The sequence below is a fragment of the Talpa occidentalis genome, unplaced genomic scaffold (genome assembly GCF_014898055.3).
Source record: "Talpa occidentalis isolate TD23 unplaced genomic scaffold, MPIMG_talOcc4v2.1 talOcc4.2, whole genome shotgun sequence".
In the NCBI taxonomy this organism is placed as follows: Eukaryota; Metazoa; Chordata; class Mammalia; order Eulipotyphla; family Talpidae; genus Talpa; species Talpa occidentalis.
Window position 1 is genome coordinate 152,924,427 of NW_023602073.1, and position 14,511 is coordinate 152,938,937.

Consider the following 14,511-nt stretch of genomic DNA (forward strand, 5'->3'; position numbering starts at 1 on the left):
AGGTTCCGGCCTTTCTCCCCCGACACCCAACCTGGCACCCACCACAAATGCACACACAGCGTGGTGCCGCCTCCTGGGCTGCAGGAGCCGAGCCGAGCCCTCTTCACGTGTCAAGTGTCCTAAACCAAAGAGAATTCCAGAAGGGTGAAGTGTGTCCCTTGGGAAGTCCACACTAAGCAGCAACCTGGGGTGGCCGGAGCCTGGACACCAGCCTGGCTCGTGAGGCAGCAGCTTCAGACCAAACCAGGCAATCCAGGAGGGGGAAGTCGGATTGTGCAGCAGCACCTGGACTTTGTTGTCAAGAGTAATGGGGGTTCCCTGTGGCCGGGGTCAGTCCCAGGGGGTCACCGCTGGGCCTGAGTCCATCCCCAGCCCAGGTGCTGACCCACAGGGCGCAGCAGACCCTCTGTTTCCCCGCTGCCCCCTAGCCTGCTCTGCTCCCCACTCTGTCTCTTGGGAGTCCTCTCACCCCCTCACCTGGGGCCTGCACACCAGCTCTTCTCCGCAAAAACCAAGATTAAAAAAAGAGTGACGTGGCAGAGACAGAGGCAAGGCTTTCCAGCGCAGCACCAGGAGGCGGCGATGGCGCGGCTGCCAGAGGGGCGGCTGGGGGGCGCAGAGCTCCAGGGCTGCTCCCGGCCCCTCACTTCCGTGGCAACGCGCAACCCTGTCAGCCCAGGGGATCACAGGCCAGGGCTCGGCTGGAGGGAGGGTGCAGGGGGCTCGGGGCCAGGGAAACCGGCGCGTCCTCGGCGCAGTCCACGGAGTGTGGCCACTTGAACTCAGCCCCGATGAGTGGGCGCGAGGTCTGGTCAGCAAGGTGGGCGAGGAGGCGAGTGTGTGTAGGAAGTGGCCGCGGCCACGCAGCTGGACGAGGCAAGGGCTCCGCAATGGCGACAGCCAGAGCCCAAGACTGCAGGGCATGGGTAGCGCTGCCCTGCCTGGGGGTGGCGACCAGGCCGGGGGCAGGGACCGCTTTAGAATAAGCTGCTGGAAGCAGGGGTGTCAGCCACGTTGACGCGCAGGCTCGGCTTGGTGCCGCTGCCCGGGAGCTGGCGGACGCGGCCCCAGCTCTGCCCAGACCACCTCAGACGGGCACCGGGGAGAGGAGCAACCACAGCTGCCCCAGGACTGAAACACTGGCACTCGCTGCCGGTACATGCATGGGAATTTTTTATTGTAATGCTAATATTTATTTGATTTACTGTGAGTTAAAGCTTAATGTTGAGAATCGGTGTTTTCTCGGTAATCACCCTGCCAAGACTCGCCGAGCCTCTGTCTTCCTCTCCCCCTGCAGCTTCTTAGCTGTCTTGATAAACTGCCACAGCCTGAAGTTGGTATTGACTTCCAACACTTCATCTTTTGCATTTTAAGTATTCTTAAATATGGCCAAGAGCTTCTTTGATGCAAAGCTTATGCTGAGTTCACCTCCTGGGGCCCTTCCTGCCTCACCTGCCCGCTAAGGCGGGGAACCGGCTGTGTGTTTCACATTAACACCCTGATCTGGGCCAGCAGCTGCCACCGAGGCGCAACACTGACCAGCCGGTCAGTTTCTGGAAGGGTGGACCAGACCGTGAGCCCTGTAAAGTAGGGCCAGAGAAACCACAATAGAAAAACCACTTGTTTTCCTTGCTTGAATTGGACCAAAACGCTTGGAAGTGGGTCAGAAAGAGATTGTTTCAGGAGCTGTTATTCGAGGATTCGGCAGAGAATGGATCATCGGGTCGCAGGGACAGGGGATTGACTGACGTTTTCCAACAGAAAAAAAATTCAGCAGCCAATTATGTAGAACCGAGGGCAGCTTGAGCTTTTCGCCACTAACTTTTCCTTTGACCACTTACTTTATCTTCCTTTTTTCTTCCCAGAAAAAATCCCCCAACTTTTATCCCTCCTTGGAGCATATTTTAGGCTCCATCTAAATCTTTATACCCTGAACTGCAATTCTTTCATCCCAAATATTTAAAAGTTTTTTTGAAAATAACACAATGACCAGAAATTTAGCCAATTTTGAAACTGATATTCAGAGCCTGGTGAAAAAAATGTGTCATACAAATCATTATGAGTCCAGAAATGCAGCTCTAAAGCAGCTGACTTAGCTAAAAGGCCATGTCGTCAAAGATAACATGGGATAGAATCCAGACACGTGAACTTACGCCACCTGGGAGTGTTCACCAAATACATTCACACTATCTCTGTCACAAAACTCATCAGTGAGAAAATCACTTTTATAGATGTAAGATTTAAACAGGTATAAATGGATAAAAGTTTTTAGTGAACTTTCCAGCAGCAATTCTGTATAAGGTGATGTCTCTGATTATTTATACTCAGAGTTTCATTAAGTTAAATGATGGAAATCACTTATTTTTGTATTCTTTTTTAAAAAAGATTTATTTATGTGTGCATACCAGGACTGGGGTACAGGCCAGAGGTGTGGGGGGTGAGAGGATTCACCAGAGACTGAGTGGGGAGCAGAACAGACAGACTGGCTGAAATCCACCGCTGAGGGTGAGCAGCGGGGAGACAGGAGAGGTCTGCTGTGCCCTGTGATTTGCTCCCTGGCTGGAGATTGAACTCGTGTTGCAGAGGCTGCGGACAGCTTCATAGTGCTGAGATTTAACCCCTTGTGCCACAAGGGAGGCCCCTATTTTTGTATTCTTTAGCTATTTGAGGTCTTTTTTGGCCCCAGGTGGATTTTGGTAATGTTCATTCTATTTCTATAAAAAATGCTATTGAGATTTTAATAGGGGCTGCACAAAACCTGTGCAACCTGTAATCCCTACATTGGTGGGAATGTCGAGTGGCCCAGCCCCGTGGAAAACAGTATGGAAGTTTCTCCAAATGTTAAAATAGATCCACCATATGACCCAGCAATTCTACTCCTAGGTATCTAGCAAAACACACAAATACATTAATCTGAAGGGAAACTTGCAGTCCCGTGTTCATTGCAGGACTGTTTACATTAGTCTAACTGTGGAAACAAACTTAAGAGCCCCAAAACAGATGAGCAGATCAAGAAAATGTGTTTTATGTACACAGTGGAATACTACTCGGTTATCAAAAATGACAAATTCATGCCGTTTGTGGTAACATGGATGGAGCTGGAAGGCATGATGCTCAGTGAAACAAATCAGAAGTACAAAGACAAGCACCAGATGGTGTCACTTGTATGTGGAATAGGGAGAAGCCAAACACAGGGTCAGGTGAAGCCAAACTCGCTCGCCCTTAAAAACAGATTATAGAGGGCCTCCCCGGTGGCACAGTGGGTGAGCGCTGGGTTGCGAAGCTGCCTGCAGCCTCTGCAGCACCGGTTCGATCCCCGGCCGCCGGGTGAGGGTCCCACATGGTGCGCAGACCTCTCCTGTCACCCGCTGTTCCCCCAGCAGTGTACCTCGGTCCTTCTGCCTGCTCTGCTCTCCCCTCTGACTCTGGTGAGTTCTCTCACCCTCCCGCGCTTCTGACTGTACCCAGTGCTTAAATAAACAAATAAATAAATCTTTAAAAAAAATTAATGGTATACTTGTAACAACAATTTATGACAGAAGATTTTGCTTTGCGATTTAAATAACTTGTGTAATAGTAAATATATTTGTGTGAGATGTAAATTAAAAATATGGGTCATTATTTTTAACTGATAACTCACTGGATAATATCAGAATTACCCAATAGCTCCTACAGGATGCCATATTGTTTTTGAATAATAAAAGCTCTGATCAGTTATTTATACTAATGTTTCTGATTTTGCTGTTAAAAGCTGCAGATCACACATTTTTAAAGACATAATTTTAACCCACCTAATTCGCTTGTTGATAGGACAGGAAGGATATTAGGGAAGTGTTAATATAGTAATCCTTTCAAAAAACCACAAAGTTGTACATCCAAACCATGTCTGTGTTTAGAGCTTTTCAAAATTCTGTCTTAACATTTACTTAATTTAAAATTTTACAAGGTACATCACAATTTCCTGTAGCAAATTCTAATTTTCTTAAATCTAGTAAGAATAAGAAATAATTTCCCCATATTCTCATCCCCTATAAGTAGCCCAATGAGCCGAGGTAACAGGATGTTAATAAACACGACTAGAAAGCGTGAAGGTAAAAACCTGGCTTTTACTTGTTTAAAGAAAACAATTTAGAGACTTCAGCTGGAGATAAAACTATCACTCATTGAAAGTGCCATGCAGATCACGGACTCAAACTTCAAGAGTCTCTCACCAGAGGCTGCCAGACGCTCCCTATTCACAGTAAAGCGCGAACACCAGGACCAAGGCCACGTAGCTCTCGGTCTCGTGTTTGGCTTGTACCCAGCTGTCCCACGCCACGTCCCAGATCCACCTGCTGGCCACCTGGGGAGAAAGTTTTGAAAAACCAACTTCAGAGCAAACATGTCAAGATGCAGCTTTAAAATCTCTAGTTTGTGTGTGTTTTAACAAAGATGCACGTGTGTCTTAAAAAGTTATACTTATGACAGAGGCTGTGTCCCTCTTGTGCCACCTGCCCTTCCCCAGACAGTGTCCCCAGCAGGGGGCCCAGCACTACTTCCAAGGTTGAACCCCCCCCACCCCCGCCGGGCCCAGCAGGCAGGTTGGGGTGACTGAAAAGCCACTCGTGAGGCTGCCGTGTGGAAACCAGAAAAGCCAGGCCAGCGGGGGGATGTAGAGCGGGGCCAGGGCACGCTATCACAGGCCACACTGGCGCCCCCAGTTCTCAGGTCTCATGACCTGAGAACAGGTCTCCCCCTGAGAACGGTCATGAAAGGGAGTCTCACGCCAGGGTGCAGATCCCCGGCCGCCCTGCTCCCTGCCAGGGTATTCCGTGAGCCCCCTTCTGTCCCCAGTGGTCTCTGGCGCCTCTGGTCTTGGCCAGCACAGGGCCACGGGTCGGGATCGGAGGCCCAGAGCATAGGCCCTGGCACCAGTGATCTTCCCTAACGGGGCTCTTTCTCCCCCAGCAAGGTCATCAAGGGCAACGGAGTGAGGATCTCGTCTTGGGTGGAAGAGGCCGCGCTGGTCACGCAGCTGGCTGTGGGGGAACGCCGGGCCTTGCCTGGCTTCTGTGGCCCCTGCGGCTGGACACAACCAGCCTTTCTGTGGCGACTGACAGAGTCGCGGACCCTCTGTGGCTCCTCCCCCAGGAGCGGGGGCAGGCTCCCCACCCCTGGGATGCGTGCGGAGCACCAGCTAGTCCACGCTGGGCCTTGAGCGGCCCCCTCTGGGGGAGGCTTGTATGTCCAGCGTGGCTGACAGGCCACAGGCCCCCTGTGCTCCAACAGGGCCTCGCCAGCACATCGCTCCCCGTGACCTTCTGAGGGGCTATCACCATCCTCAAGGTCCTGTTCCGCAGCTCCCTGGGTGCATACAGAGTGGGGTCCCCTCCTGGGCGAGAGGACCTGCCACGACAGCGTGGCCGACCCTGCCTGCTCCGTCCCCGACCGAGCCCCGGGTGGTGCCCACAGCTGCCTCTCAAGTTGGGAGCCCAGGAGGCCAGAGGGAGCTTTCCACAGGACTGTCCTGGCTACTGGAGTAAGTACATTACACAGCACAGGCCCTCTTAGCACCTCACCGCAGCTCCAGCAAGCGGCTGCGTCTCCCCGCATGAGGGACCAAGCCCGCCAGGCCGCAGGAGGCGACGCTGCTACAGGACCAGCTGGGCCTCCGGACTCGCCAGCCTTCACACGTCAGCCACACTTTAACTCTGGACTGTGTCCCTTGACCTCCTGGACTTAAAGACGCCTCAAGAACCAGGCCGTGTGCCCGGATTCTCGTTGTTTCCCAGTACCTGACCCTTCCGTGCACTGGGGGGGTGGACAATGAATGACATTAAAACAGGTGTGACCGAGGATCAATGAACGGAACAGCCACAGAGACTGATAAAGTATGACTCCAATGGCCTTTCCAGGTCAGTACTTTGCAAATACTTTACAGTGAAAGATGTCTGACAGAACCAGCCCTTCACTCAAGGGGCACGTCAGGCCCCCAATGCCCCGAAGGCGTCACAACAAACATGGACTCACGGAGCTGAGGGGCACGCCCCCTGGGCACTTACGTTTATGGCCTGACCAGTCTTTTGAATAAATAAGACTTTTATGATGAACTTATAACGGTGGAACCCGAATTCCTTGACGGCTGACAGGATGCGGTCGGCCAGCTCGAGCGACAGATGGGAGAAGACTTTATCGTCGTATTTGACGTCTTTAAGACTTTCCTTTAAATAAGGAAGAAAAACAGTTTCAGCTCTAATATTTTCTTAATAAAAATCCACGTAGAAAACATGTTTAAGTTGTTGCATCGGGCACCACCACACTGACAAAGACCCGGGGGTCTGGAGCAGGCTGCACAGGCAGGATGCTGTTGAGAACAAGATCCTGGCCGTGTTTGCTGGTAGACTAATCATCCAGCACCAGCTATGTGGGTCAGGAGGACAAGGTGACCCTCAGGAATGTCATCTAGGGCTTGGGGGACGTGAGGCTGCTGACCATGTTCTCAGGCTGCTGACCAAGTGTTGTCATGGAAACCAGACCCCAGACCCCCGGCCATGGTCCTAATCTTATCAACAAGCATTCACTGGTCAGCTTCCGGGGTCCCTTGTCATACATCGGTCCTTGGCCCTCAGACGTTCCCGGCCATACCTAGTGACGCACGCCCTTCCCGGAGTGATCAAGTTTTGTGCTCTTGATTGCTATGAAAGGCTCCTTGTAAGGTTTGGCTCCTATGGCTGACTGACCGGTTCTGAAGGGCAGTTCTGACCGTGTATAGGAACGCAGAACTGCAGGTGACTATCACGGCAGCGAACAGGCCCCTTAAGTTTAGCAGACCCACATCAAGTAACACATAGAACTTTTTTTTTACAAAAGACATATTCATAACTGAACACTATTAAATAAGTTACCGACTTACCTAAATAACAATTTTAAGGGAGATTTATTTGGGGTCTGGGCCAGCACCTCGGTCAGGCCGCAAGTTCCCTGCACAGGCTCCTCTGTTACTGGGGAGACACAGGGGAGTTTCAAAGTGTGGGAATTCTTTGTGCAAGGGAGAAATCTTTTAACGTTTTTTACACATTTGCTGAAGTTCAGGTTTGGGTTTTCATGAGGGTCATGTGGATGCCAAGCGAGGCCGAGTTACCCCAGTTTCCTCAGCGTCCAGGAGCAGAAGCGCTGTCGTTTTCCATCATACCGCAGAGGATGCCGGGCAGCCAGGGAGACGCGGCGGTGAGGCCCTGGCTTCCCTCAGCCGCAGGCCGACTGGCGCGTGGTGGCTGACAGCACGCACCTCGGGCGAGCCCCTTGCACAGAGATGAGACCGAGGCCTGGGCCCAGCTCCCTGGACTCCCGGCCCAGGGAGGGAAACAGCACAATCGAGTCCAGGCAGGAGGAAAAAGCCCCGGAGGCCAACACGGCAGGCAGCAGGACTGTGACACCTTGAGGCGGCCCCGCCCGGTGCACCCTGATTCTGAACCCCCAGCAGACAGACGGCCCCTCAGGTCTGGCTGGACCCCGAGCCCACTAGGGGTGCCTTCAGGAATGTGCCCTCGTTCTCGTGCCTCTCGCCCAGATGACATCTGACCCGGCGATGCACCCCACGGGGAGACGCTCCGCCTTGCACCCGCACCTGCACCTCCCTGGAGGGCGCAGGAACCTCCACCTGCCCACTCCCCAGGCAGAGCCCAACAGCGAACCCGCGGCAGTTTGGCGAGCAAAGCCCCTGCTGCCCCTCGGGAGCTCCCCGCCACCGGGTGGTCCCCACTTTGAGTCTAAAGATAAAGTTGTTCTATTGACCTTTGCTCATCGCGGCGATGACTGTTTCCAGCCGACACCGCTGGCTCGTGGGTGTGTGAAACCAAAGAAACGGCCCTTTGCTTTGGGCCTGGGTCTGGCCCAGAACCTTCCAGATCTAAGCCTGAGCCTGGAGGCTTTACTCCCCCCAGGCCTGGACGGCAGCCTTCTCTTCCGCACACGAGGCTTTCTCCACTCGCTCTTCAGTTTGCCTGGCAGGTCCCAGGCTTGAGGCCCGGGCGAGCCCCATGGGCACATGTCCGCCGCTTCCCAGCTCTGCACGGGCCTCTGAGGTGCTCCTCATGCGGCGCCTCCCGGCGCGTCCAGCGCAGCCCCAGGAACCTGTGGATGAGCCCTCGCCAGAGCGCCTTGGACAGTTGCAGGATGGAGAAGCCCCACCCCGTGGCCCCAGTGCCTCCTGCTCGCATGGACCACGACCTGCACCGCGAGCCCTCTGTTCCCTGAAGTCCGAGGCGCCCTCTCGGACGGGCTCTGCCACCGCACTTGGCTGCGGGACGCCCGCGCGCAGCGGGGGCTGCAGGGCCGCGGGGACGGTCTCTGCAGTAGAGGCTCTCATTCGAGAGCATGGTCTCGCTGCGGCTGGAGAGGCTCGGCCGGCCACCCGCAAGACACTAAAGCTCCCGCCAGTCTCGCAGGGGCGGTCCTGTGAGTGGGAGGAGGAGGGGGTGCCGTGGAAGCCAGGCCGGGGTGGGCCTCGGGCTGCCCGGCCTCCTGTCGTCAAACGTCGGGCACCTGGGCCCAGCGCGGAGGCCAGAGGCAGAGAGGGGTTCAGAAAAGCTGCCCCGCGAACACACTGTCTACGGTCCACTTCTAAAATCGGGTCCTTTCCTGGGAAAGGGAAGCTGGCATCTGCACGGCGGCGCCTGCAGTCAGCGGAGCAGCACGAACACCTCCGCGCGGACACTAGCACCGCCTCGCTCTGCGAAGTCCGAGCAGCTTTCCCAGACTAGGCTGGTGTTTAAAAAAAGGTCACCCATTAAAAGGTGTCCCCCCACCCCCCTTGACTCAGAGGCCGAGGCGGGAGGGTAGAGCGGGCCTGTCCGGTGGAGAGGCCGAGGTCGGAGGGCTCCCCACCAGCCCTCCAGCCGGCGCAGCGCGGCCCCTCGCACCTTCAGCATCTGCTGGACTTTGGTTTCCACCGAGTACGCCTGGAATTTCTTCAGCGGCTCCATCCTGTAGGAGTTGGCGAACTTCAGCTTGGCCAGGGCGCTCTTCCACTCCTTGCCGATGTCCGCGATGGAGTCATCGAACGGAGGCTCCACGTACTGGACGTCGTGGACTGACTCTCTCAGTCTCTCCCTCAAAATCTGCGCATACTGAGGGGGAGAGAGGCCGCATGACTGCTGTGATCCACCCACTGCTGGTGCGGTGGGACAGGCTGACACCAGGCCGGGCAGCCCAGCGAGGGCCTTGACGAGGGTGTGCCTGCGCCCTGGCGTCCCCGGCAGGTGGCGAGAGCCTCGAAGGGCCTGCATGTCTTTGTGTGCGAGTGTGTGTGCCCACATGTATGCCCACATCTGCCACCCGTTCTCTACCTAAACACAAATCTGCATCGTATTTCGGAAAATCCCTGAGAGCTGCCAAAGAGCTGGAAGCAGCAGCGGCCTCCAGGAGCCGCTTGGGCTGGGCATGTGGGGTCTTCACTGCCTCCTCTGAGCTTATGGAAGTTCTTTCATACAGCACCCCCAATTTTTTCTTCTTACAATGTCAACTATTTTACTGTTACTTATTTTTGAGTAAGGAAAGCGATTATTGAGGCTACACACACCAAGTCTGGAGCCTTAACTACCGTGTTGCTCTGGTACATTAACAGCTCAGCACAAGGAGACACCTCATGTCTAGATCCAATGGACGCTCCAGCCCCGGGCCCTCAGCAGCAGCAGTGCGCTCGCCCGCAACCAGCATCGGTGCCCAGTCGCTGCCCTGGACGGGGAGCCACAGACACAGGAGGTGCACAGGTGAGTGGGATCGTCTATGTGGTGGCGACTGCTAGAAACATGAAATCATGGGGTGACGACTTAGACTAAGTCATCAGGGAAGGCCCCTCTGCAATGAGTTGAAGCCCAGAAGGGGCTGGGAAGACACAGGCCTCAGGGGCAACACTAACTGCTCCGAGAACACAGGTGTAATCACCACTTCCAAGGTCCTGTGGCAGAGGGCAGCAGGGTAAGGTCAGAAAGGCAGCCAGTGAGGAGATGGGGTGGACAAGGGGAGCGTGGTGAGGGGTCTGGACTTTGATCCAGCAGCTGCCACCCGGAGGATTAAGCAGGACGGTGTGTTTTGGAGGCCTTGAAGAGCGCTCCTGTACCTGCTGCTGAAGGAAGCAACTAAACTTTTCCATGCCTCTCACATGTGATGGCCGCTGTGAATGACGTCCTGTGTTTTCACCGACGTGTTACAATGATGACATGGCAACTGATGCCTGTGTTTTGTGAGCACACCCCACCGCCAGCCAACCTCCATCACCCTTGATGGTTACTCTTCTCAGGATGAGACTTCCAAGATTCAGTTCTCAGCAGCTTTCAGATATACAGTATTACTACACTGCGTCATGTCACCCGCTCTTTACAGTGGGGCGGTTGGACTTTAACCCCCTTCCAACGCTCCTCCACCCCGCGTCCTGTGGCAACAACGTCGCCATGTCGTAATAGTCCTTCTCATCAGGAACTGGTTCGCTTGTGCACTTATACAAGAATTTTTATCTCCAAGTAATTTTTTGTTACACAAATCTTAGTTTTATTCTGACACGTTGATTTTTCAACGTTCCTTTTCAGGTAACAAATAATGAATTTCAAGAGTTTAGGTGTTGTTTTAACATCGAACTGCTGTGCCCAGCGACTGTTTTCTCCCCCCACCGCCATCCCTTACCACTCCCTCCCCCATTCCTCTCAGCCTCAGATCCCTCAGTGTATATTTACATTCTCTAGTTTTTAATAAGCATTTTATCCTATGTAAATATCCAGTATTTTTATTATCCTGACTTGCTTTACTGCACATAATTCTGACTCCCCCCAAGTGGCTGAATTCCATCTTTGCTCAAGGCTGAACAGCATCCTACTGAGGGCTGCATCAGTCCCTACTCCCACCGCCAGCATCACAGGCTTTGCTTTCCCTGCATCTTCTCCAGCACTTGCTGTGGAGGTGTTTTTAATTTGTGCCCTTCTCACAGGTGTTATATGGTGTCACTGGTTTTAACCTGCATTTCTCTAACTGGAAGAGATGAACTTTTTTCATGTCTACCTGCCTTCTGGAAATCCTCTTTGGTGAACTGTCCATACCAACTGCCCATTTTTTGAGTAGTGTGGTCACTTAGTGTTGAGTTGTGTTTAGATATCTTGGATACTGATGCTTATCAGTTATATACTGTGTGACTATTTCACCCCACTTAATAGGGTTTTAAAACTTGTATTTTCTTTCACTGTGTAAAAGAATTTTTTAAAAAGATTTTATTTATACAAGAACTGGGATACAGGCCAGAGGTGCAGGAGGGTGAGAGGATTCACCAGAGACAGAGTGGGGAACAGAACAGACAGACTGACTGAAATACACTGCTGAGGGGAGCAGTGGGCGAGACAGCAGAGGTCTGCTCGCCATGTGGGTATCTCCATGGCCGGCTGGGATCGAACTGGCACTGCAGAGGCTGTGGACAGCTTCACAGCGCTGCGCTCAACCACCAGCGCCACCAGGGAGGCCCTGTAAAAGCTTTTTTTAACGTGAGGTAATCCCAGCCATTTTTATTTCCTTGCTTTAGGGCTCAAATCTCCAAAATGATCTTTATCACTGACATCATGGAACACGTTACCAGCCATTTATTTTATTGCTGTAGGTCTTATATCTAAGCCTTCAATTCATTTGGAGTTTGTGTACGGAGTTACAGGGGTTCAAATTCCTTCTTTTGGGTGTGGCTTTCCAATTTTCCCAGCACCATTTATTAAAGTAACTGTCCTCACCCCAGGGTGTGATCAGAGCTGCTTCATCATAGATTAGGTGCTATGTCTATGGATTTATTTCTGGGTTTTGATTCTATTCCACTGATCCTTGTATGTGTTTGGGCCAACACTGCCTTGTTTTCAGTCTGCGTCTTTAGAGTAGTTTCAAGTTAAACAACACTACTTCTAGCCTTTTGTTTCAGGATTACCTTTGCAATAATTTGAGGCCCTTTGTGCCATTTTTTTTTTCAGTACTTTGAAAAACACTGCTGGTATTTTGATGTGGATTGTGTACCATTTTACGCAGGAGTTATTTTGATGACATTGATTCTTCCCATCCACAAGCACAGGATGTGCTTTCTATGTCACTATCTAGTGCCCTAATCACTGTTTAGTTCATTACCACTTTCGTTTGCTTCTCAGGTATTTCTTTTTGAAGCTGGAGTTTTGGTTGATGGTTCTCAGGGATACTGGTCTACATCTTTCTTGTGCTTTGCCTGGTTTTGGCACTAGGGCAACGTTAGCATTGTAAGCTGTATTATTAGGAAACAGTCCCTCTTCTATTTTCAGATACTACTTGAGCAAGATGGGCATTGTTTCTTCTTTAAGGGTTTGATTCTTCTTGTCCTGGGCTTTCACTTTTTTTTTTAACCACAGAGAACGTAATTTTATTATGAGCACCAAGTGAAATATCCTGGGTCTGAAGAGGCCCAGGAAACTCTTTGTGGAATGACATCCAGAGTGAAGAGACGTCTCCTCCCAGGCCGGGCGTCTCCGGAAGCTACTCGGCCTCGGCCGTGTCCTCGCCTTCCCCACACTCAAAGCACACGAAGTCCACGACGGAGAGGCCCTGGGGCCGCACGAACTGCCCCAGCTTGATGGAGGGGTCCAGCAAGTAGGGCTGGGCGAGCATCTTGGTCTCCGCCTCTCCCCCGGGCGTGTCGTCCAGGGAGCCCACGGAGAGCGGGGCCATGCCCACCACGTGCTGCCCCAGGCGGCGGCCCACGGCCTCGAGGTCTGCTGTCCGCCCGGACATCTCGCAGACGACGAGAGCCCCATACTTGCCCAGCACCAGGTTGTGCAGCGAGGGGCTCTGCGTCGCTCCGTGGATGTAAGACCCGACATAGAATCCGGCGGGCGCCTTCACCCATGCGGCGCGTTTAAGAGTCATGTTTTCTCCCAATTTCCCAATTGCTAAAGCCAGCTGATCCTTGAGAGATCCTTCTCTCTCAGGCCCAGTAGGAAGATCAGAGAGCTCAGAGGAATTCAAGAAGCCCTTCCTGTATGTGCAGAGTTGATCCTTGAGGTTCTGACAGTACAACATAGTTCCAAGGGCTACTTGCTGGACTAACTGTTGGAATTTTAAATTCTTGGAAACAAAATCTGTCTCACAGTTTACCTCTACTAACACAGCTGTGTTTCCTTCCTGCAGCAGCCCAATCAGCCCCTCCTTAGTCTTCCTCCCATGGAGCTTGGCCACCTTACTCCAGCCCTCCTTCTGGGCCTGCTTGTGCAGCCAATTCTCTGCCTGCTGCAGATCCTCGCCGCAAGTTTCCAGCGCTTTCTTGCAGTTCACGAAGGAGTACCCCGTTTTCCGCCGCAGCTTCATGAGGAGCTCCTTGCTGGAGGCCGCGGACGCGAGCCGGGACCCCACGCGGAGGGCGCGCCCCTGGGGGGGCTGCGGCCACAGGGGCCCCGCCTGGAGGGAGAGGGCGAGAGGCGCGTGAGGCGGCGTGAGGCCTGAGGAGGGGGCGGCCCGCAGGGGCTCCCTGGGCTTTCACTTTTGGAAAGATTTGTTGTTTCCGTTTTCATGCTTGTGACCAGACTGCTCGACTCGCCTGTTTCTGTGTTAGTCTTGGTAGACGATACTGATCCAGAAACTTCCCCATTTCTTCAGTTACTTAATTTATTGGCATATAACTGTTCATTGCAACTTAGGACCCTGTGCATTTCTGTTCTATCTCTAGTAATTTCTCTTCTTTCATCTGTGATTCTGTTTACTAATGTTGTTTCTCCTCTTCTTTTAGCCTAGCTAGAGATTTGTCTATTTTACATGGTTCTTAAATCACACGTGGGTCCCGCAGGTCACACGGCCCCATGGTGGTCAGGCCAGGCCACTACCCAGGAAACCACCGCCAGCGCCTTGGAAGGCGCGAGGATGGGCCTGACAGTTCGCGCGTGTCACGAAAGGCCTTCGGGTGTGGCTCTTGGTGCCTGCCTCGACCTGAGTCAGCACCATCGTGGGTGTTTCCCGACGTCCTCAGGGAAGCGCACGCGACAGCGCCGCCCCCTCACCCCAGGGCGGGCTGCGCTTGCCCCAACGCAAGCTCGAAGCCTCGGGGCCCCGGACAGAGCAGTGGGGTGGGGGTGGGGGGGTGGGGGTGGGGGGCCCAGCGGGTCAGGCCCTGGCGGCCGGAGGGCACCAGCCGGGCGGGAGCCCGGCCCGCGGGACGAAGGCGGGGCGGAGCCCGTTCTCCACAGCGAGCCCGCCGCTCCCCCGCTGGGGGGACGCCCCGGGGCGTCGAGGCCCCGCCGGACGGGGCGCCCCGCACTCACGGACTCCTTCTCGAACATGCTGAGCTTCCGCTCTCGCTTCGGCGTCGCAGGCGGCAGCTGCGGCGTCTGGCTCGGGCCCGGCTTCCCGCCGCGGCCGCGCTTCTCCATCGCGCTCAGCAAAGCCAGACGCCGTCCCGCGCCCGCGCCAAAAACGGCGCCGTTTCCCGCGAGAGCGCAAGTCTCGCGCCGGCGCCGCGCGAATCCGGAAGTGCGTGCGTGCCGGCGGGCGGGGCGG

At 54.0% G+C, this 14,511-nt stretch overlaps 2 protein-coding genes across 2 annotated transcripts; both read right to left on the minus strand.

Moving 5' to 3' along the window:
• Positions 1-4,067: 4,067 nt before the first annotated feature.
• Positions 4,068-14,399, minus strand: DYNLT2 (dynein light chain Tctex-type 2). Its single transcript, XM_037520719.2, has 4 exons — positions 14,277-14,399; positions 8,901-9,107; positions 6,042-6,200; positions 4,068-4,342 (listed from the first exon to the last, which is right to left on the minus strand). The coding sequence occupies exons 1-4, from the start codon at positions 14,382-14,384 to the stop codon at positions 4,232-4,234; spliced, it is 585 nt and encodes a 194-aa protein (XP_037376616.1). The 5' UTR covers positions 14,385-14,399; the 3' UTR covers positions 4,068-4,231.
• LOC119253160 (elongation factor Ts, mitochondrial-like) lies at positions 10,679-13,959 on the minus strand. Its single transcript, XM_037520800.2, has 2 exons — positions 13,906-13,959; positions 10,679-13,419 (listed from the first exon to the last, which is right to left on the minus strand). Exons 1-2 carry the CDS (start codon positions 13,957-13,959, stop codon positions 12,502-12,504), a joined length of 972 nt encoding a protein of 323 aa, XP_037376697.1. The 3' UTR covers positions 10,679-12,501.
• Positions 14,400-14,511: the final 112 nt, after the last annotated feature.